An 18,784-nucleotide genomic window follows, 5' to 3' on the forward strand; every position below is an offset into this window, starting at 1 on the left:
GTCACTACCAATTCAGGGTCCTTCCCTTTGGTCTCACTACAGCCCCCAGGGTGTTCACCAAAGTATTAGCAGTTGTAGCGGCCCACCTGAGGCTTCAGGGGGGTACAGGTCTTCCCTTACTTGGACGACTGGCTCCTTACCGCCCCAACAAGGCATCTACTATTATTGGCGCGAGACTCCTTTCTCCATCTAGCTCCCCGCCTGGGCATCACAATAAATGCAGAAAAATCCAACCTAGCGCCTACGCAATTCATAGTTTTTATAGGTGCCAGGTTAGACACGAGACAGTTAAGAGCCTTCCTCACTGCGGACAGAGTTCAGAATCTATGGCTCCAGGTGCGGGCCATCCTCCACTCCAGCTCAGTTCCGGCGGAATTGGTCCTGAGGGCTCTAGGGTCCATGGCAGCAGCGATAGCTCTTCTACCTCTCGCCAGGTTCAATATGCGGGTCCTTCAATGGACACTCCTAGTTCAGTGGTCTTATCTTGCTCTTCCTATGCATCATCCCATTGCGATCAGCAAGGCTTGCAAGCGGTCCCTCTTGTGGTGGCTCCACTCACAGAATCTCCACGGACGCCGCCCCTTTTGTGCTTCTCCCCCTCTCACCACGGTGACCACGGACGCCTCCCGCCTCGGGTGGGGGGGGCATTTTGCAGGCCGGACGGTCCAAGGCACGTGGAACAATTCAGAGACCTTACTGCATATCAATGTTCTAGAGATGAGAGCAGTGCTCTTAGCGTTGCAAGCACTACAGGCCTTTCTTCCCTTGGGAACTATTGCGATTCAGTCGGGCAACATGTCTGTCGTCTGGTACATCAACAAACAGGGGGGAACCAGGTCTTACCCTCTTTGTCGAGAAGCCATGAGAGTGTGGGAATGGGCAATCTCCACCAATCGCTTTCTCATCGCAACGCATATTCCGGGTCGGTCCAACATCCTTGCGGACAAGCTCAGTCGCACCATTCTCTCCCCTTACGAGTGGTCTCCCAATGCTCAAGTAGCAAAACGCATCTTCGCACGGTGGGGAACAACTTGTTGCGATCTTTTTGCGTCTCCCTCAAACACCAAGTGCGACAGTTTTTTTTCTCTAATCCCCCCTCCCGGAGATACCCCAAGAGACGCTCTGGTGCATGCTTGGCCCCCCGGTCTTCTTTACGCTTACCCTCCTTTGCCTCTGATGCTCCAAGTTCTTCAGAAAGCCTCTCGGTTGGGGTGCAGAATGATTCTCATTGCCCCATTCTGGCCTCGACAGATCTGGTTCCCTTTCCTAAGGTCTCAGTGAATCCACCTTGGATTCTAGATCCCATTCTGGATCTGATATCTCACCCGTCCCATCTATCAACCCCGAATCTGGACAACCTGAAGCTAACTGCTTGGCTGCTCCAGTTCCACTCCTAATCAGGACTCCCGGTATTTCATCTCCCGTTAAGGCCATCCTGGTAGCGGCTCATAAACCATCTACCAGGAAAGTTTACCACACCAAGTGGAAACGGTTCTCCATTTGGGCGGAGCGGCAAGGTCTAGACCCCTTCACAGTTCCCCTTCCTCTGGTGCTTGACTTCCTAACCACTCTTTTTAATGATGGTGCCAGCAGTTCCACGGTCAAAGTACAACTTGCGGCAATTTCTCACTATCATATTGGTCATGACTCCGGTCCACTGATGTCTGCCAAATTGTGTAAAATCTTCCTAAAAGGTACTTTTCTTCTTAGACCCCCTGTAAAGCAAGTGGTTCCTCCATGGGACCTTTCTTTGGTTCTTCAGGCCTTGACCACTCCCACCTTCGAACCTGCGGCCACGGTAGATCTAAAATTTTTATCTTTCAAGACGGCCTTTTTAGTAGCCATTACTTCGGCCAAGAGAGTTTCGGAACTTCAAGCCTTATCCATCAAGCCTCCTTACTTGGTCTTTCATCCGGACCGTGTATACCTCAGGACCAACCCGTCCTTTCTTCCTAAGGTAGCTTCAGAAGCAAATATTAATCATTCCATTAACCTCCCTGTTTTCTTTCCTAAATATCAAAACAAAGGTGAATACAAGCTACATTCCTTAGATGTTCACAGTCAACTTCGATTTTATCTGAACAGGGCAGCTGGTCATAGGCAATCCAACCAGTTGTTTATTTCCTTTGCTAAATTCAATTTGGGTAAACCAATTTCCAAAGTCTCCTTATCACGCTGGATTTCGCAGTGCATCTTATTGGCTTATCAAGCTTCTGGGAGGCCCGCACCGGAGGGAGTACATGCCCATTCAACCTGGTCAGTTTCTACCTCAGCGGCCTTTAAAGCTAGGATTCCTCTGGATGATATTAGTTCAGCAGCCACTTGGGCTTCATCTCATACCTTTATTTCCCACTACAAGTTGGATATTACATCTAGAGGTAGAGCATCCTTTGGCTCCGCGGTGCTCCGGAATATCCTTCCATGACGGCCGCCCAAGATTCAGGTAGCTGGGGACTCTGTCCCACAGGTTGCAGACAAATGAATCTCCTACTTCAGATTTAGAAGTTATGTACTTACCATAACGTTCCATCTGAGTAGGTGTATTCATTTGTCTGCAACCATCCCGCCCTCCTATCCCCCTGGCCTTGTCAGTTTCCTGCATATTACGTGTTACCCTTTTTAGGGTATTTTGATTTATGGCAATCTCGATCTGAGGTCATGTAGGGAGAGCAGGGCATTATGGGTGAGGGGAGGAGCTGAGAGCTCGGATCCATAGCTGGAAAACCATGCCGGTTCGGATCCGATATCGGATCCATAACCCACAGGTTGCAGACAAATGATTACACCTACTCAGATGGAACGTTATGGTAAGTACATAACTTCTAATTTTCCCTCCCTCCTTCCCCCTTTTTGTGGTCCTCCCCTATTCTTTTTTTCCTGAGGTACAGGCTTAAATTGTTATTTGTCAAATTGGTTTTTGATTTAGGCCTTATTTTCTGGGACTCTCCTGACTGTTATGGCAAGAAAGACTGAGGAAGTGACGTTGGCTGCCTCTTTTTGTATTGGACGCCCTGACGTCCTTTACAACCGACTGCATTTTTACTTACCTTTGGTATTCTGGCTGACTGAGGGCTGCTAGGAGCCAGATAACCCTTTTGTTAGGACTGCAACAGTGAATACACAACATCTACATTTATGGTAAGTGTACACAACTGTACTTTTCTCTTTTGCAGTTATCATTCCATTTCACCTGCCCCTTCCTCCTTTTCTGTTTGCTTTATCTCCTTTTCTTGGGGCTGATGGTGGCAAACACCTGTTTATTTCCTCTCCTTTATTTTTCTTTGAAACCAATCAGGATCCCTTTTTTTTTTTTTCTTTCTGGAGCCTACAGTTTGGGCACCTTGTGGTGGACTGGGCTCGTATGGAGTCACCATCTGGACCACAATGCCACCGAGGTTAAGATGGTCCTCATTTGGCTTGCTTTGGCATGAAAAATGCAAATATGGCATCGTCCATTGCACCCTTTGTACTGCTGCATCCTAGTGATGGAAGCTGGGCATCAGCTGGAATATTAAGGAGGGGAGGAGCTTTGCAAGACTGCCTGCATGGCAGGAAATCCCAAATAGTGATAACAGCAACAGTGAAACTACTCAAACATCTGCAGTTATGGTAAGCTGCTAGCACGAGTATGCTTTCCTCCACTTGACATAGCTGCTTCCCTCTTAGTTGAAGAGAATAATCCCCTCTCTTCCAGGATGAACCATGTATTTTCCTTTAGAAATACTAATTTTCATTCTCTTTGCTGAGCACTGAACCACTCCAGGTAATGGAGATCAGTCACTTGAGGCTTAGAGGATATCCTCTCCTGCAAACACCAAAAATGCAACCCTCACATCCACAGAGTGAGTGCCATTTAAGCATGGGCTAGTTCTTTATATCCTGTATAAAAAAATCAACAGAAAGGGGAGAGTAGACAAACCTCTTGCAAAGTCCTACACCTGTCTTATTTGCATTTGATTTAACTTGAAGAATGCAGCAAAGCTGTTGCTCCACAACAGTGTGTGCCGAACCTCATATTGTTGTAGCATTTCTCCAGGGTATTCTGGGGTCCTAATTCACATGCTTATTCCAGGTTCACAAAACACGTGTGGCATACATATAAACAAGACTGGCAAATTCCCACAACCTTCCAGTGTCTGTGCAAAGGCAAAGAGTTGACCCACTGTTCCATGGCAGGCTGGAAACCATTACTACTTCTGAATCAGACACTTGGCATGCCATCAGTCTCATTTCCAGTAGTACTCTGCTGGTGTAGATTTCATTTAACTTTTGTGTACAGCATTTTTTTAATTTTTTAATTATATCCATTTACTAACTGGGTAAACGTATGAGACCCAGTTGTCTCTTTTTAGGAAAACCCATGAGCACTGTCTTGACTGGTAAAAAGAGAGGTAGAATATCAGAACAAAGACTACATCTCAAATTCAAATAACCACTGGTGCTATAGAAGGACTAGCAAACACAGGCAAGAGTCACAATCTCAGACAAACTGAAATTCAGACAATGTAGCTAGAAAAAAAGTGTAGTCACTTCTCTCTTCTGTAAGTACGCTGGTTTGAGGACTGCTTGAGATCTGAGGTCCACAAGTTTGAGATCTCTGAACTACAGGATGCAGCTGTTTGGCTACTTGTAGCTTTGATCCTCTAGCTGGGTAGAGAAGCTTGTATCTTTAACATAATTTACCATCCACATCCAGTGTGACATGGTTTTCTTATGTCTGTTGCTAAATTGACTTATTTTACTGTTGCTGCTATTTACAAGTTTTTGTTCTATGTTGAAAACCTTTACTTTTTTATGGCTTTGCACGTGATACTCTATTTCGTATTATATTTTATGGTCATGGCCCTGGCCTAGATCAAGGCTGAAAAGTTCTCTGAGGTTAGTTCAGTTTCCCAGATATTAAATTAAATAAATATTGAGGGAAGGTAGCAGCCAGTGTCTTTGTAGTTGACTTTCGACTCATTTATTGTAGTCACCCTTCTATGATCTGTGGTTTTCTGCTCTTTTTAGTCCAGCTAAGTTTTTTTTTCGTCTTTCCAGCAAGCTTCCAACATCGTCCGAGCTCTTGAATTATTTGTGAAACCAGATTTTCTCTGTGGAGAAAATGCCTACATGTGTGCGAGGTATGTTTCCTGCTCAGATATCTTTTTTTTTTCCTGTTTTGAATTAGTATTTTTAAACATCAAAAACAGCGAAGTAATCCTTATTTACTTACTGTGTGTCTTATGTGATATCCACTAACTGAAATATGATTTACTGGAGACTAATAAACTACTTTAAATGACTTGCGTAGATGTAATGTCTTGTCCAGAGGTCACCTTTAATTACAGATGGCCACATTTTAGAAGAAATAGTGCCTTACAGCCAGTGTGTCAACAAATCTATTACCCAATGGTTGACACTGGAGAAGATAGCAATTTTTATAATTTATAATGTTTCTTCTCGCCAGAGTAGTTGTCATTCAAGTGACTATACAAGCATCAGAAAAGCAGAGCTGATAAACATTTTATCAGAAAACACAAAAGTGTTTTATTCATACAGCAGATTTTTAGATTACATATACCATTTTAAAATGCTGTTAACTTGGAAATCAGCAGAAGTGCTTTGATACATTATTCTGTTTACCTGTGTAGTTAGCATTTACATGGATATCCAGTACGGTTTGATATTAGCTCTGCCATTTGATATGTTACTTTTTCTTTTGACCGTTTCATTTTTTTAGGAACCTGCAAAACCAGTTTATTATGAATCGTATAATGTACACCATTGACAGATTTCATTTATTCTAGCTTTGTGACCATTCAGCATGCCAGATGCAATTGCTTTGTGTTCTGATGCATGACTATAAGAGCAGATATGCTATAGATGTTCATCATTTGATCACTGCTGCAGTGACCTTGCGTATATTGGTTCTGTCTTGTCTATGCTATAATGGCCAGCTAGCTTCCAAAACTGAAGGGCAACTTCCACATGATCAGACCATTGACAGCTTGAAGATGGCAGGAGAAAATCTGTGATCTGGGCGCCAAGCCCTTCAGAGTTTTCTTTCTGCCGAAGAGCACTCATTTTGGTGGCTTTTGAGGATCGACTGTCAGCTAGAGTTTCTCTGTTGGTGATCACTTAAGTTCCATTCAAGGGAAAAAAAACATACACAATTTTATGAATGAATCAGTTATTTTTTTTTTTATATAACTAAAACTGTTTTATGCTAGGAATTTATTTTTTTCTGTCACGTGATTTTTCTGTTGGACAATGTTTCTTTGATTACTTTTAAAACTTTATTTTCTTAATGTTTACTGTAACTTTTGTTGACAAAAAGTTTTATAAGTTATGTTTAGTGACTGTGGAGGAGTAGATTGTGCTTGTCACATTGTTTATAAGATGAACACTACTATTTTTGTACTTATCTTTTACTGACTGCAGCTTTCATTTTTACCTGGGTTTATGAATTCTTTCTTGGCTTTACTGTAGAAAAACAATACAGTTCCTTGGTTCTTCCTGTCACCGAAAGAAGAAAATTTCCAGGCAAACTTGGCCCCATCAGTAGGCTACTAGTTTACATCATCTGCCGATGGATGACTACATTTGCCATTATGGTGCCTCAGACCACTCATTTTCTTTTGTTTCCTCCAGTGTAGGCCCTTCAGCCACTATGGACAGGAGGTTAGACACATCCTCTGTGACTTTTGGAGTGTTCTTGATGAGCATGGGAAAACCACTTCTATCTGTCTTGGAGGAAGGAGCGGGGAATGCTTCTCTGCCTAGCTGGACTGGGGTGCCTGTTCCCCAGGATGATGTCCATGATTGGAGTCTGTCTGCTTCTGTGTAGCTTCCTGTCAATAAGAAGCAGAAAATTATAGTCTCACATTACTGTTATTTAGACAGGTATAATTTATTCAACTTAGTTCTTACTCTTAACCATGCTCATTTTACATTTTCTAGTAAGAGAAAAAGGAAGGCCTTGGCTAGATCCAGGTATGCTGTATGCACTACATAACTGCTTTCCACTGTTTGTTACATTTTCAAGGAAATTAATGAGATTAATGAGGCAGGACTTTCCTTTAACAGTCAAGTAGATGAGGGTCCAGGAATAAGAGATTGAGATAATGCGATCCATAGCTTCCCATATTAGGCTAGTGACACTAATAGGTCTAATATTTGATCTCACTAGCCTCCAAGGGCACCCACAGGCAGGTGCAGGGGGGTGCTCTTGCACTCCCTGGAATTGGCTGACCAGGAGATTAATTTACTTTTAATTAAAAAAAAATAAATAAATAATTTTAAGGGCGTTGTTCTTTAAGAACGCCCTTTGCCTCCAGTCATACAAACGGAGGTGCTTGTGAGCTGTTTTCGTCTTCTCCATACGTACGATCGATGGTTTATGTCTTCATCTTCCGCATTCGCGTGCGTTATTTGAATTTCAGATGGGCGCCAGCAGAGATGCCGTGTTGTGTCCAGGAAGAGGGTATTGCCGTTAGAATCAGAGCAAGCAAGCCGTTTCAGGAGCAGAGAGGGATTCCACAAAGGTTGGAGCAAACTTGAAGTTTCCAGCTGTAGCAATTAGACACTTTCCTCCAGAGCTTCTGGCCACAGAGAGGCAAGTAATGTTGGCTGCTTTAACATTGTGAATAGGCCTAGGCAAGCCACTTCCCTTTTCCTTGTGCCGGCGATAGTTTGAACATGGAAAGGTGGAGACTAGCTTAAAGTCTTAACTTAAGAAGGCTGGCAAGGCTCAAGTTTTTACTTTGGTCAAAGCTAACACCAGAAGGATAGAATGCATTTCTATAAAACACAGATTTATTAACTGCCAAAGTAAACTTCCTCAGTGATGTAGTTTTTGTGTATAGATTCAACTAGTTCAAAGTCCTGTATGCTTAGAAGGTTGAACGCTTTATAGTTGCTTTCCTCAGAGCCACTTTTTGAATTGTAGATCATAGGTTGTTAGTCTCCCTGGAGACAGAAATGACAAAAATACTTTTTTTAAAATGATAAAAGAAGCAATCTACTTTGTGAAGGTTGCACATATCCTTTCCAGATTGTGGTCATTAATAGTTAGTTTGTATATGTTGAGTAATAATGTGCTATATTAAGTGGAATCAAACTGATGTTTTTTTTCCCCCTTTAAGTACTTGGATTGATTGTGTGTGACAGGTCGCCAGATTTGTGGCAGTTTCAGAACAGTAAAGCTAACTACAGCTAAGCATGTTTATGTGTGTGGATTACAGTACACACATCAGGTTGTATTCATGCATTAAAATGTTAAGGGGCAAGCAGGAATAATGCCTACTTTAGGTAGTACAAGGTATAGGAAAGTGCTGTGTGTCAGTACTTGATATTTGAGAGGTATGCTGGCTGGTCTGATTTTGAATCATGTCTTGATTTTGACTCACATTTTAGCTCTGTCCCTCTTAATCCCTCATAAAACTGGTGATTTGGAGAAAATGTGGCAAATTACACTTAATAAAAATGACAATATTTAAGTTAAAGACTTCTTTTATTTCAAAAATTGTATTTTGCATTTCTCTTCTGCCGATGTCTGAAGTTTAGTACTGAATGACGTATTAAAGGTATCCCTGATCATCTGGATTTGTTTTTGATTTGGTTGAGAACTATGATTCTGATTACCTTCTGAGGTGCAAGGAATTGTCCCTTTTGTGGCTGGTTTATTTTTGTTTCTGGAAATCAAAATGCCATATGTTGGAATTTATTTTAAACAATTTTAAGGAGCATTATCTGTACTGTTGTCCGCATGTATGAGAAACAGTTGATCCGCTGTGGCGACCCCTAACGGGAGCAGCCGAAAGAAGAAGAATTTTAAGGAGCAAGTCTGATGTCTTGCCTAACGAGGTTGTCTGCAGATTCACGGTCTTACTCCTGGGAGTTTTTTTAACTATATACCCGAAATAAAATTGCATTAAATTCTGAGTGAGTAGAAGAAATGGAAGAAGTTTTATGTAAGACATGCGAGTCAGCCTCACCTTTCTTCCCCCATGTCTTTGCCCCTCATTCTACTTTGATCTAAGTTGAAAGATGAGTGTCAAGGCAACCCTTGTCCCAGGAAATATAAACACAAGGAGAGACCAACCTCTGCCCTATTTGCTTGCTTGATCAGGTGCACCAGAAATGTGAATTTCTTGAGATGTAGACTAAAGTCTTTTAAGTTTAAAATAACTTTATTGCGACTTTTTAAGGGCTAAAATTATATGAATGTAGGAGTGTAATTTACTTTGTGATTAAATTTGTGCTGAGCAATTGGAACATTGATTTGCTATGATTTTTTCCCATCCTGCCATGATGTAAGTATTACTTGTCTGGCTGTTTAAAAAGATGTGTCTCTGTGTTATATTAATCACTACAGTGTAGAATAGTGTAGATGTCCTTCAAGGATGCATCTGCAGTCCTTACAAATGGGTTGTCCTGTCGTCAGGCAGCCCTTCGGTCGGCCGGATTCCAAAGTCTGGGTCTGGCCTCGGCTGGTGTCGCACTTCACCCGACGTCATAGCTGCAGTTATTCGGGTATAAAGGCATCAGCCGACGCCATTTTCCTCAGTCTTTCTTGCCGCGTGGCGCCCGAAGCAGAAGCTGTTCGCAAGTGCCGGTCGGTCAGAACCAGAGATTACTACTACCGAAAACTACTTCGAAGACTTCTAAAAGCTAAGTACCCCGTTGGGGACTCTTTCTTGCCTCAGCCGATGTCAGAAAAAGTGAATAACTGTTTAACTTGTGGGAAACAAATACCGCATAAAGATTTCCACTCTTACTGCTTACCTTGTCTAGGCCCAGACCACGACGTCGCAGCTTGTCTAGCCTGTGCTTCTTTTAACCAGCGGACGCTTAGACGTCGGTCGGAGTTTGCTGAGGAGTTTTTCGGCTCCGATTTTGCATATATTATGCCGTCGGATCCTCCGACTTCGCAAATTTCTAAAAAAACGCAAGGAAAAGGACTGACACTCGCGGTCCGCGGTTACGGCCGAAACCGCGGTTAAGCCAACCGCGAGTGTCTCTGTTTCGGCTGAAACCGAGCAAGCGGTTCCTCCTACAGCCGAAAATCTTCCTCCTGCCGAGGCCTCTTCTAACCTCGTGGAATCGGCTTCTGATATCCCACTTACTGTTACAGTTTCTCAGGAATTATCAGACACTATTCCCTTGGATATTTCAACACCTGCACGTGGAGCTGCTAGGCCACCTGCAGCCATGTCCATTAAGGCCTTTGCCAGGGCTAAAGCAGCTAAAACTACTAAATCTGTGCCTGCTAAGCCCCCTCTCACAGGCCTAGCTCTAGTTCACAAATGCTTAGTTTAGCACAGGATCTCATTTCTTTAATCCGAGGATCCCAACCTCAACCAGACAGGGCCTCTCATCCGCCTAAAGAGAAGAGGCCTAGAGCAGAGCCCCCTGAGCCAGTGTCTTCAAATGATTCCTCTGATGATTCAAATGATACAGACCCTCCAGAGGCCCCATACTCCCCTTATGAAGACTCTGATGGTGAAGAGTCCATTCCTTCTGCCTCTCCGCCTGAGGAATTTTCCTTTGGGGAAACCCTGCATGCTATGAGGGAACAATTTCAGTGGCAGGGCCAGGATTTTTCAGATTCCAGAAAAAGGCTTAGAACTTTTCTGCATTTACAACAACATAGGCCTTTAGCCATACCTCCAGTTCTTTCTGTTGTAGATGATGCATTTAATGATGCTTGTACTGCTCCTGATTCTCTGCCTCCGGCCCTGTTAAGCCCGATAGATACTACAGGGTCCCGGACACACATTACCACTTATATAAGGCTCCCCTTGCAGATCCAGAGACTATCTCCCAAGGACCTAAGGCTGTAGCAGCCACCTCTGCCAAAAAAACCCTCCCCTCTGAAAGGGAATCCAGATCCTTAGAGAGATGGGGTAAAAAAGTTTACACTTCTGCTACTCTTTCAGCTAGGGCCTTGAACTGTCAATTTCACATGATGCAGTATCAAGAATTTTTACTAGATCAGTTAACCAAAAAAGTGTCCTCAGATGAAACAATAGACAAAAAATATGTGCAGGAAATGGTACATAACATTCAACAAGTCAGTAACCATTCCCTCAAATGCGGCTATGATGCATGGAGGCTTCCTTTAGATCAGCCATGACTGGCACAGTCATCAGAAGGCATGCATGGCTAAAAGAACAGGCCTTACCAGACCATGTCAAATCAAAACTATTAGATGCTCCTATGGATAAGATCAATTTGTTTGGCTCTCCTGCACAACAAGTACTGAAGAAGATGGAAGAGAAGGCAAAATCTGTCCAAACAGTAAAAGATTTCTTGCAGGTCCAACCACCGAGGTTTAGCAGGAATTGGCCCTCCAAGAATTGGTCCTTTCCAGACTCCTCCTGAACTCAGAGAGGCAGGAATAGGCGTTCAAGAGGCAGAAGCCAATCCAGGGGTGCTTACAGAGGACGTCAGTGGCAGGGCAACAACCAGCGAGGCACAGCCACAGACACAGCCACCACCACAACTACTGGTCAATCACAGTGACTTGGCTCTGGCACCGCCTACCAGGGAACAACTGCAAGCACCCTTAGGCGGGAAGCTAGCCTTATTTACGACAAACTGGCATTACATCACAAGAGACAAGTGGATTTTACAGATAATAGACCAAGGTTACAGGTTTCACTTCCATACTCTACCCAGGAAGAGAGGAATGCCAAACCTACCTCCAGATCAAAAGGCAGAAGCACTAAAACAAATATCTCAATTATTAAGGATGAGAGCTGTAGAAAAGGTACCATCTATGGAGCAAGGGAAGGAATTTTACTCCAGACTCTTCCTGGTACCAAGAAAAGAAGGCAAATGGAGACCTATTCTCGACTTGTCCACTTTAAACACATTCCTCATTGTTCCAAAATTCAAAATGCTGACCCTACAGCAGCTTCTTCCCATGCTGGGCAAGGAGTCTTGGCTGGTGACTCTAGATCTCAAGGAGGCATACCTGCACGTCCCCATACGACCAAACTGCAGAAGATACCTCAGATTTCTTGCAGGATCAGAGCATTATCAATTCTCAGCATTGCCCTTTGGCTTATCTATTCTGCCCAGAGTGTTCACGAAATGCCTGGCATCAGTAATTGCTCATTGCAGGCTTCAGGGAATCCAAATCTACCCATACCTGGACGACTGCCTGATACAAGCGGACAACGAAAGCAAGCTAGCAGAAGATTTACAAAGGGTCATTTATCTGCTACAAGCCCTGGGATACACAGTCAATTTAAAAAAGTCAAGACTGATACCATCCCAGAGAATAACCTTTTTGGGTGCAGAGTTGGACACATCAAGGCAAATGGCATTCCTAACAGTAGAAAAACAGGAGCAGCTACCTGTCTACTTCTTGGCCTTAACAAAACAGAACCATCTGACAGCAAGAAAAGTTCTGCAAGCCTTGGGCTTCATGGCATCCTGCATAATATTGGTTCCTCATGCCAGGCTGCATATGAGAAAACTACAGTGGTACCTAAGGAATTTATGGTCTCAACACAAGCACATCTTGGAAACCCAGATTCCCATTATTCCATGCCTGAAGCAAGAATTCCTATGGTGGGCTCAGGCTTGTCAATCAAACACAGGATTGCCCTTTCACAGTGCTCAACCAAGCCAAACCATCACGACAGACGCCTCAGACCTCGGATGGGGGGCACACATGCTGGACAAGTGCATACAAGGCTTATGGACTCAAAACCAACTGCACCTACACATAAATCTAAAAGAAATGCTGGCAGTAAAACTGGCAATTCAGGCATTCAGACCATTCCTTCAGCAAGGTCTATTGATGATAAGGACAGACAACACCACAGTTATGTGGTACATCAACAAACAGGGAGGCACACACTCGTACCCTCTTTGCCGGATGGCACTGGATCTCTGGAATGTGGCCCTGAGCTACAACATACAGTTGAAAGCAATTTTTGTACCAGGAAAAGAAAACATCCTAGCAGACATTTTAAGCAGGACTACCACGGATGCCCACGAATGGATGCTGCATCCGGACATCTTCAAAACCATTACAAAAAAATGGGGACTCCCAGAAATAGACTTATTTGCATCCCCACACAATCACCAATTAAAGAAATTCTGCACAAGGACGTACCACCCACTTGCTTGGAAGGCGGACTCCCTATCCTTCAGTTGGAAAAACCTGGCAGCATATGCATTTCCACCACTTCCTTTGATGCACAAAGTGCTATTGAAGATCAAAGAGGACCGTCCAAGGATCATTCTGATAGCTCCAGACTGGCCAAGGCAACATTGGTACCCATTACTGAGGAGCATGTCTCGGGAACAAATGTGGCCACTACCCCTGGTTCCCTTGCTGTTAACACAGAACAATTACAACAATCTGCATCCCAACCTGAAAACTCTGCAGCTGACTGCCTGGAACATTGCATAAGACCAATTAACCCAAATTTATCCCAAAGGGTTAAAGACAAAAATTATTCAGCAAAATGGAAGAGATATCTCATTTGGAGTACTGAAAAAGGAGAAGATGTGTCACTGGTAAACATAGCCAACATTCTGGAATACTTGGCAGAGCTCTTCCACACAGGCCTGTCCTACTCCTCCATCAAGATTCATGCATCAGCTATTTCAGCAGAGTACGACTTGGATCCTCCTGTCTTCTCAAATCCTCTGCTCAGGCAGTTTCTGAGAGGAATTAAAAATGTAAAGCCTCCTAGGAAGCCACCATTACCAGCATGGGACTTGAACTTTGTGCTAGAAAAATTGACACTTCCTCCTTTCGAACCAGCAGCAACATCAGAATTGCAATACTTATCATGGAAGACTGCTTTCCTGCTGGCAATCACTTCAGCAAGAAGGGTATCTGAACTTCAGGCATTAATGGCAGTGCAACCCTTCCTGATCTTCCATCAAGATAGAGTGTCCATGAGAACAAATCCTTCCTTTATGCCTAAGGTGGTTTCCAGAGTTTCCTTAAATCAGGCTATCCACCTACCTTCATTCTTCCCTAACCCGCAGAACAGGGGAGAAAGACTACAACATACCTTGGATGTGCATAGACAATTACGCTATTACCTGGACAGGACCAAGGGCAATAGAAAAACTGACCAGCTACTGGTAGCATATGCAACAGGAAGGGAAGGAAAAGCAATTTCAAAACAGACAATCTCCAAGTGGATAGGAAATTGCATTAGATTTTGTTACTCCTACCATGGAAAGAAAACTCCAGAGAACATCAGGCCTCACTCTACAAGGGCAACAGCCACTACCACAGCCTTCTTACGAGGAGTGGCTACCAAGGACATTTTAGAAGCTGCTACTTGGAGCTCCGTGCATACATTTGCCAAGCATTATAATTTACCTTTATACTCTAGATCCCGAGCAGGCTTTGCCACTGCTGTTTTGCAAGGGATCCTAACTACACCATAACTTTATTTGTTCACCTCCCCCAGTTTGGCTGTGGTATTCTACCCATTTGTAAGGACTGCAGATGCATCCTTGAAGGACATAGTACAGTTTTGTACCTACCATAAATGTAGATGTCCGATAGGAATGCATCTGCAGTCAGGATTACCCACCCGCCTTCCCCTCTGTGGTGCTCCTAGGGTATTTGCCCATCTTATAGCTAGCTGGGGGAATCTATTATGGTGTGTTTGTTGTATATATGTACATACATGCTTATTTTTTGTGTTTGCTCTCTACTATTTGGAATCATTGGCATTTATCCAAATTTAGCCTTCCAAGAGGGCACCTGGCATCTGGGGCAAGACACTGAGGAAAATGGCGTCGGCTGATGCCTTTATACCCGAATAACTGCAGCTATGACGTCGGGTGAAGTGCGACACCAGCCGAGGCCAGACCCAGACTTTGGAATCCAGCCGACCGAAGGGCTGCCTGACGACAGGACAACCCATTTGTAAGGACTGCAGATGCATTCCTATCGGACATCTACATTTATGGTAGGTACAAAACTGTACTTTATGCATACTGTAGTGATCATTAAAGTGTAGTGTAGTTATGATTACTGTAATGGCCTTTGCTATGCAGTGTAGTTATAAGTGCAGCCATATAGAACTATTATTGTGAATATGAAGGAGTATCCTATGTTTCAGGAAAACTAATACTGTAAAAGGAGATATGTAAACCTGTTAGTATGGCAACAGAGTACAGAACCTGTGAATCTGTGCAGCCATTGTGTAAAAAAGAAGCATTGCATTGAGGTGTAGTAGTAAGGGTTAATGAAATGGGTTTGCAATGAGACTAACAAAATAAGTTCTTTAAAATTGGGAAGTCTTAGTTTGTTTGATCTGAAAGATGTAGATGATCATGTGCTGGAGAAAGGCGTTTAGCTCTTGTGCATCATATAGAGAAGCAGATAATACAGTGAAAGATGCACTCTCACTGGACTGGTTTCTTGAATTTTTACTCTGCTGAATGTCTGTTGAAATTCATGACACAAAGTAGTTGTACACATGGGGGACATTAAAGATCAGTGCTTAGCTATCACTGTGAAGTAGCGTCTTTTGCTGCAGTACAGTTCTAATCTGAGTATGGTTCTTGAGAGATTCTGTTCTTTGGCACAGTTCTGGAAGGAACTCATAGCATATATAAATTAGTCATTTCCTATGTACAGTCTTGAAGGAATACTACACTGAAGACTGAATGGAAAATATGATGCATTAGCTAAGTTTGAGGTGGTAAAGATGTGTACTGAGATGATAAGGTGATGTTTATTACTTACTTTGGTGGAGGGAAATTATTATAGAAACCATAACAGGATGAGACTGAGTGCAAACAAAACTAGTGAGGATGCAACATAAAATTCAAGGGGAAAAAAAATTTGTTCTTCATTGTCAGTGTTACATCTTTAATGTATTTGAGTGTGTTTTTTGTAGAAAGAAATATGAAATCTATATGTAGATGTTTTGCTATTCTTAATAGTTTGAAGTATGTGTTAATTGAGTGCTGTACTTTGCTATGTCCATAGAGTTTAAAACAAAAAGATAACCGTGGTTGCATGATGAGCAGACTGTATCTTTAGCCATCCAATGTTTTGTGGTTATTCTGTTTAACTGCTTGGTAGGAGTATCCTTTATGTGATATATTTTATTTTTTACCTCTGATTCTTTAACTATTTGTTGGATGAAAGGGACAGATTGAAGTGCTAGAGTGTTTCTGCTTATAAAGGGCCTAGCTAGTTTTAACTTGGTACAAATTGTAGGTATGATGTTTAACTTGAGCCGTGACCACAAGTGGTTGCGAGCTCAAGTAGTTACAGATGTTTAGCAGTGTCACATGCAGAACTGGTGCTGTAGGTCAGAATAAAAGGTTAGTTCAGTGCACTTTATTTGATATTAGTTTCTATATTGTGATTCCTTCATACAATTTGACTTACATTTCCTAGTTGTTAAAAAGTCTGTGAATTCTGTTATTGATTTATATATTTTTGATTTATAATTCTTTACTGTTAATTGTTTGTCACTGAAAATACATCCTTTAAAATTGTATCGTTGATTGATTTGTTGAAGTATTACATATCTTGTCCAATGTACTAAATGCTGTGTATATATTAAGTACAATACATTATACCTTTGGAGACTTGTGTTCCTCATGTAAGAAGATGGGTTTGCTTACTACTATTGGTAATAAATTTGGACTTGCTGAGGGTGGTTTTACTTGTGCAGTTGGCACAACTTGGAAAACTCTTATGTATTTTAATGACTAGGCTGATGACAAATCATGCTTAGCAAAGTGCAAGTAGAACACATTAAGGAAAGGAAGTACCCTCTACCAGTATAGATCTCTTGACCTATATTAAACTTGATGCTACAGATGACACACTTGTAATTCAGGATTCTCAGCAGATTGAGGATGCAAAGGACAACTCGAAGAGAATTGTATCCTTGCAAGCAAGTGATGTAGGTGTTAAAAATGGTGAGGTTAATAAGACCAACTGTAATGAAGATTATTCTTTTATGCAATTGGAATATCAAACAGTACTGAATAATAGGTGAAAAATTAGTCGGGTCAGAAATGATATATTAGTAACTGGAGATTAAATTATTGAAGGAACTAATACTCACATTTACAGAGTGGTTAAAGAACATTGAATAGTGTTATGCCAGCAAAAATATAGGATGTGTGAGAGTAAGGCATTAGGAAGGAGTTTCAGGGGAAGAGAAATTTACTGTTGCTCGTACTAAGTGCAACTAACTGTTTTGTTTAACTAATGGTAGTCACTGTTTGCACTGTAGAATTTGAAAGCAGTGTTAGTACCATAATTGGCTTTGGTGCAGAAGGCTGTGGATGCTACTCCCACACCAAGCAGATGAAGTGCTGGTATTGCATGCCCTTTCAGTTGCTGATTATTTGATGCATTTTAAGGGGGGAATATGAGTTCTTCACTCTGAGTGTGCCCTCCTTTGTATGAGATGCCTGTAAACTGTGAGCTTGTTGGTTTGTCAGTCATTCCCTATTGCAATATTACGAGCTTACCAATTTTTTTTAATGTAGCATCAGCAATTTAATTCTTCAAGGGCAGCAGGCACTGAATTTGTAAATGAAACACTGAAATGCAAAAATTGTTTGCTAATATCAACTATTCATTAGTTACAGATCTCTTTAATGTAAAATTATTCAGATGACCTTTATTTTTGCAGATATGGTGCATACTGACTGACTGGTGGATTGTAATGACAGAAGTTTAAGTGGCCTTTTATGGTTGAAATGTTCTGAATTGGGCAGTTTGTCATTATTGGTTCATATGTTTTGTTTCATTGCTTGCTGGAAAAACATTAAAACTATAAATTTAAAACACACTCTAGCAAGTGGTGCTGTATTATAGAAGAGATATAATTAAATTATTTTATATTATAATTAATACAAGTTGTATATATTATAATCATATGTATAAATATGTACACTTCTTATGCATGGCTACTCTTGTTTATCCCAGTAAAAGGAAGGATACTGTAATGGCTGTGTCAAGAAAAAAGATCTAAAATTTTTAGTTAAGCATATAATTAAGTTGTTTACATCACTGATAATGCAGACCCAGTTTCATATAACTAAGGGTCAACCACACAAAAGCAAAAAGCACCCAGAATTTCCCTTGCCCACTCAGTAAAACTAATCTTGAAAAAAAGAATTAATAATGTGCATATATTAGGGCTATTGGAATTGTCTTTAAAAAGATGAAGTGATGATTTGCAGCTGTGTCAATGTTGGGATTATGAAGAAATGCTTGATTAAGCATTAATTAAAAGATATATATATAATTTAGCGACTGCACACAGTTTGTTAAATACAGCTATAATGCGTCGTGCATTCAGAGCACAGAATGCCAGCTTTTATTTAAACAGTAACTTGTGATGTTCTTCGTTCCCCATTGCTGCAGTCCTTACTATTGGGGTGTAGTCCGCCGTCCAGTCGGCCCGAATACCAGAGTATAAGGCTGACGTCGGTCAGGGCGCATTAGACTGACGTCAGTACGTCAGGGTACTAATGCGCATGACCGACGTCATATCCTCAGTCTTTTTTGCCGCATGGTCCGATGCAGAAGCAGTTTTGCGAGTGCAGGTTGGCGTTCTGAAATATTTACGAAACCGGAGTTTCAGACCGAAACAGAGTTGGCTAAGTACCGCTGGGGAACATTTTGGTTTTTTCTTGCCTCAGTATTTAACCGGATGTCAGAAAAAGTGAATAACTGTATTTCTTGTGGGAAACAGATACCTCATAGGGATTACCATACCTTGTGTATACCTTGTTTAGGGCCTGAGCACGACGTTGTTGGTTGCCGCTC

General features: G+C 42.0%; 1 protein-coding gene across 1 annotated transcript in view; it reads left to right on the forward strand.

The window, feature by feature from the left end:
• The window catches only part of LOC122800225 (ubiquitin carboxyl-terminal hydrolase 36-like), a 1,786,736-nt gene that overhangs the window by 428,429 nt on the left and 1,339,523 nt on the right, over positions 1–18,784 (forward strand). The window contains exon 8 of the mRNA XM_044069718.1: positions 5,041–5,123. Within this exon, the coding sequence (XP_043925653.1) occupies positions 5,041–5,123 (83 nt within the window). The remainder of the gene's footprint in view (positions 1–5,040; positions 5,124–18,784) is intronic.

The sequence above is a fragment of the Protopterus annectens genome, chromosome 4.part0 (assembly GCF_019279795.1).
Source record: "Protopterus annectens isolate FY-2018-M chromosome 4.part0, PAN1.0, whole genome shotgun sequence".
NCBI lineage: Eukaryota > Metazoa > Chordata > Ceratodontiformes > Protopteridae > Protopterus > Protopterus annectens.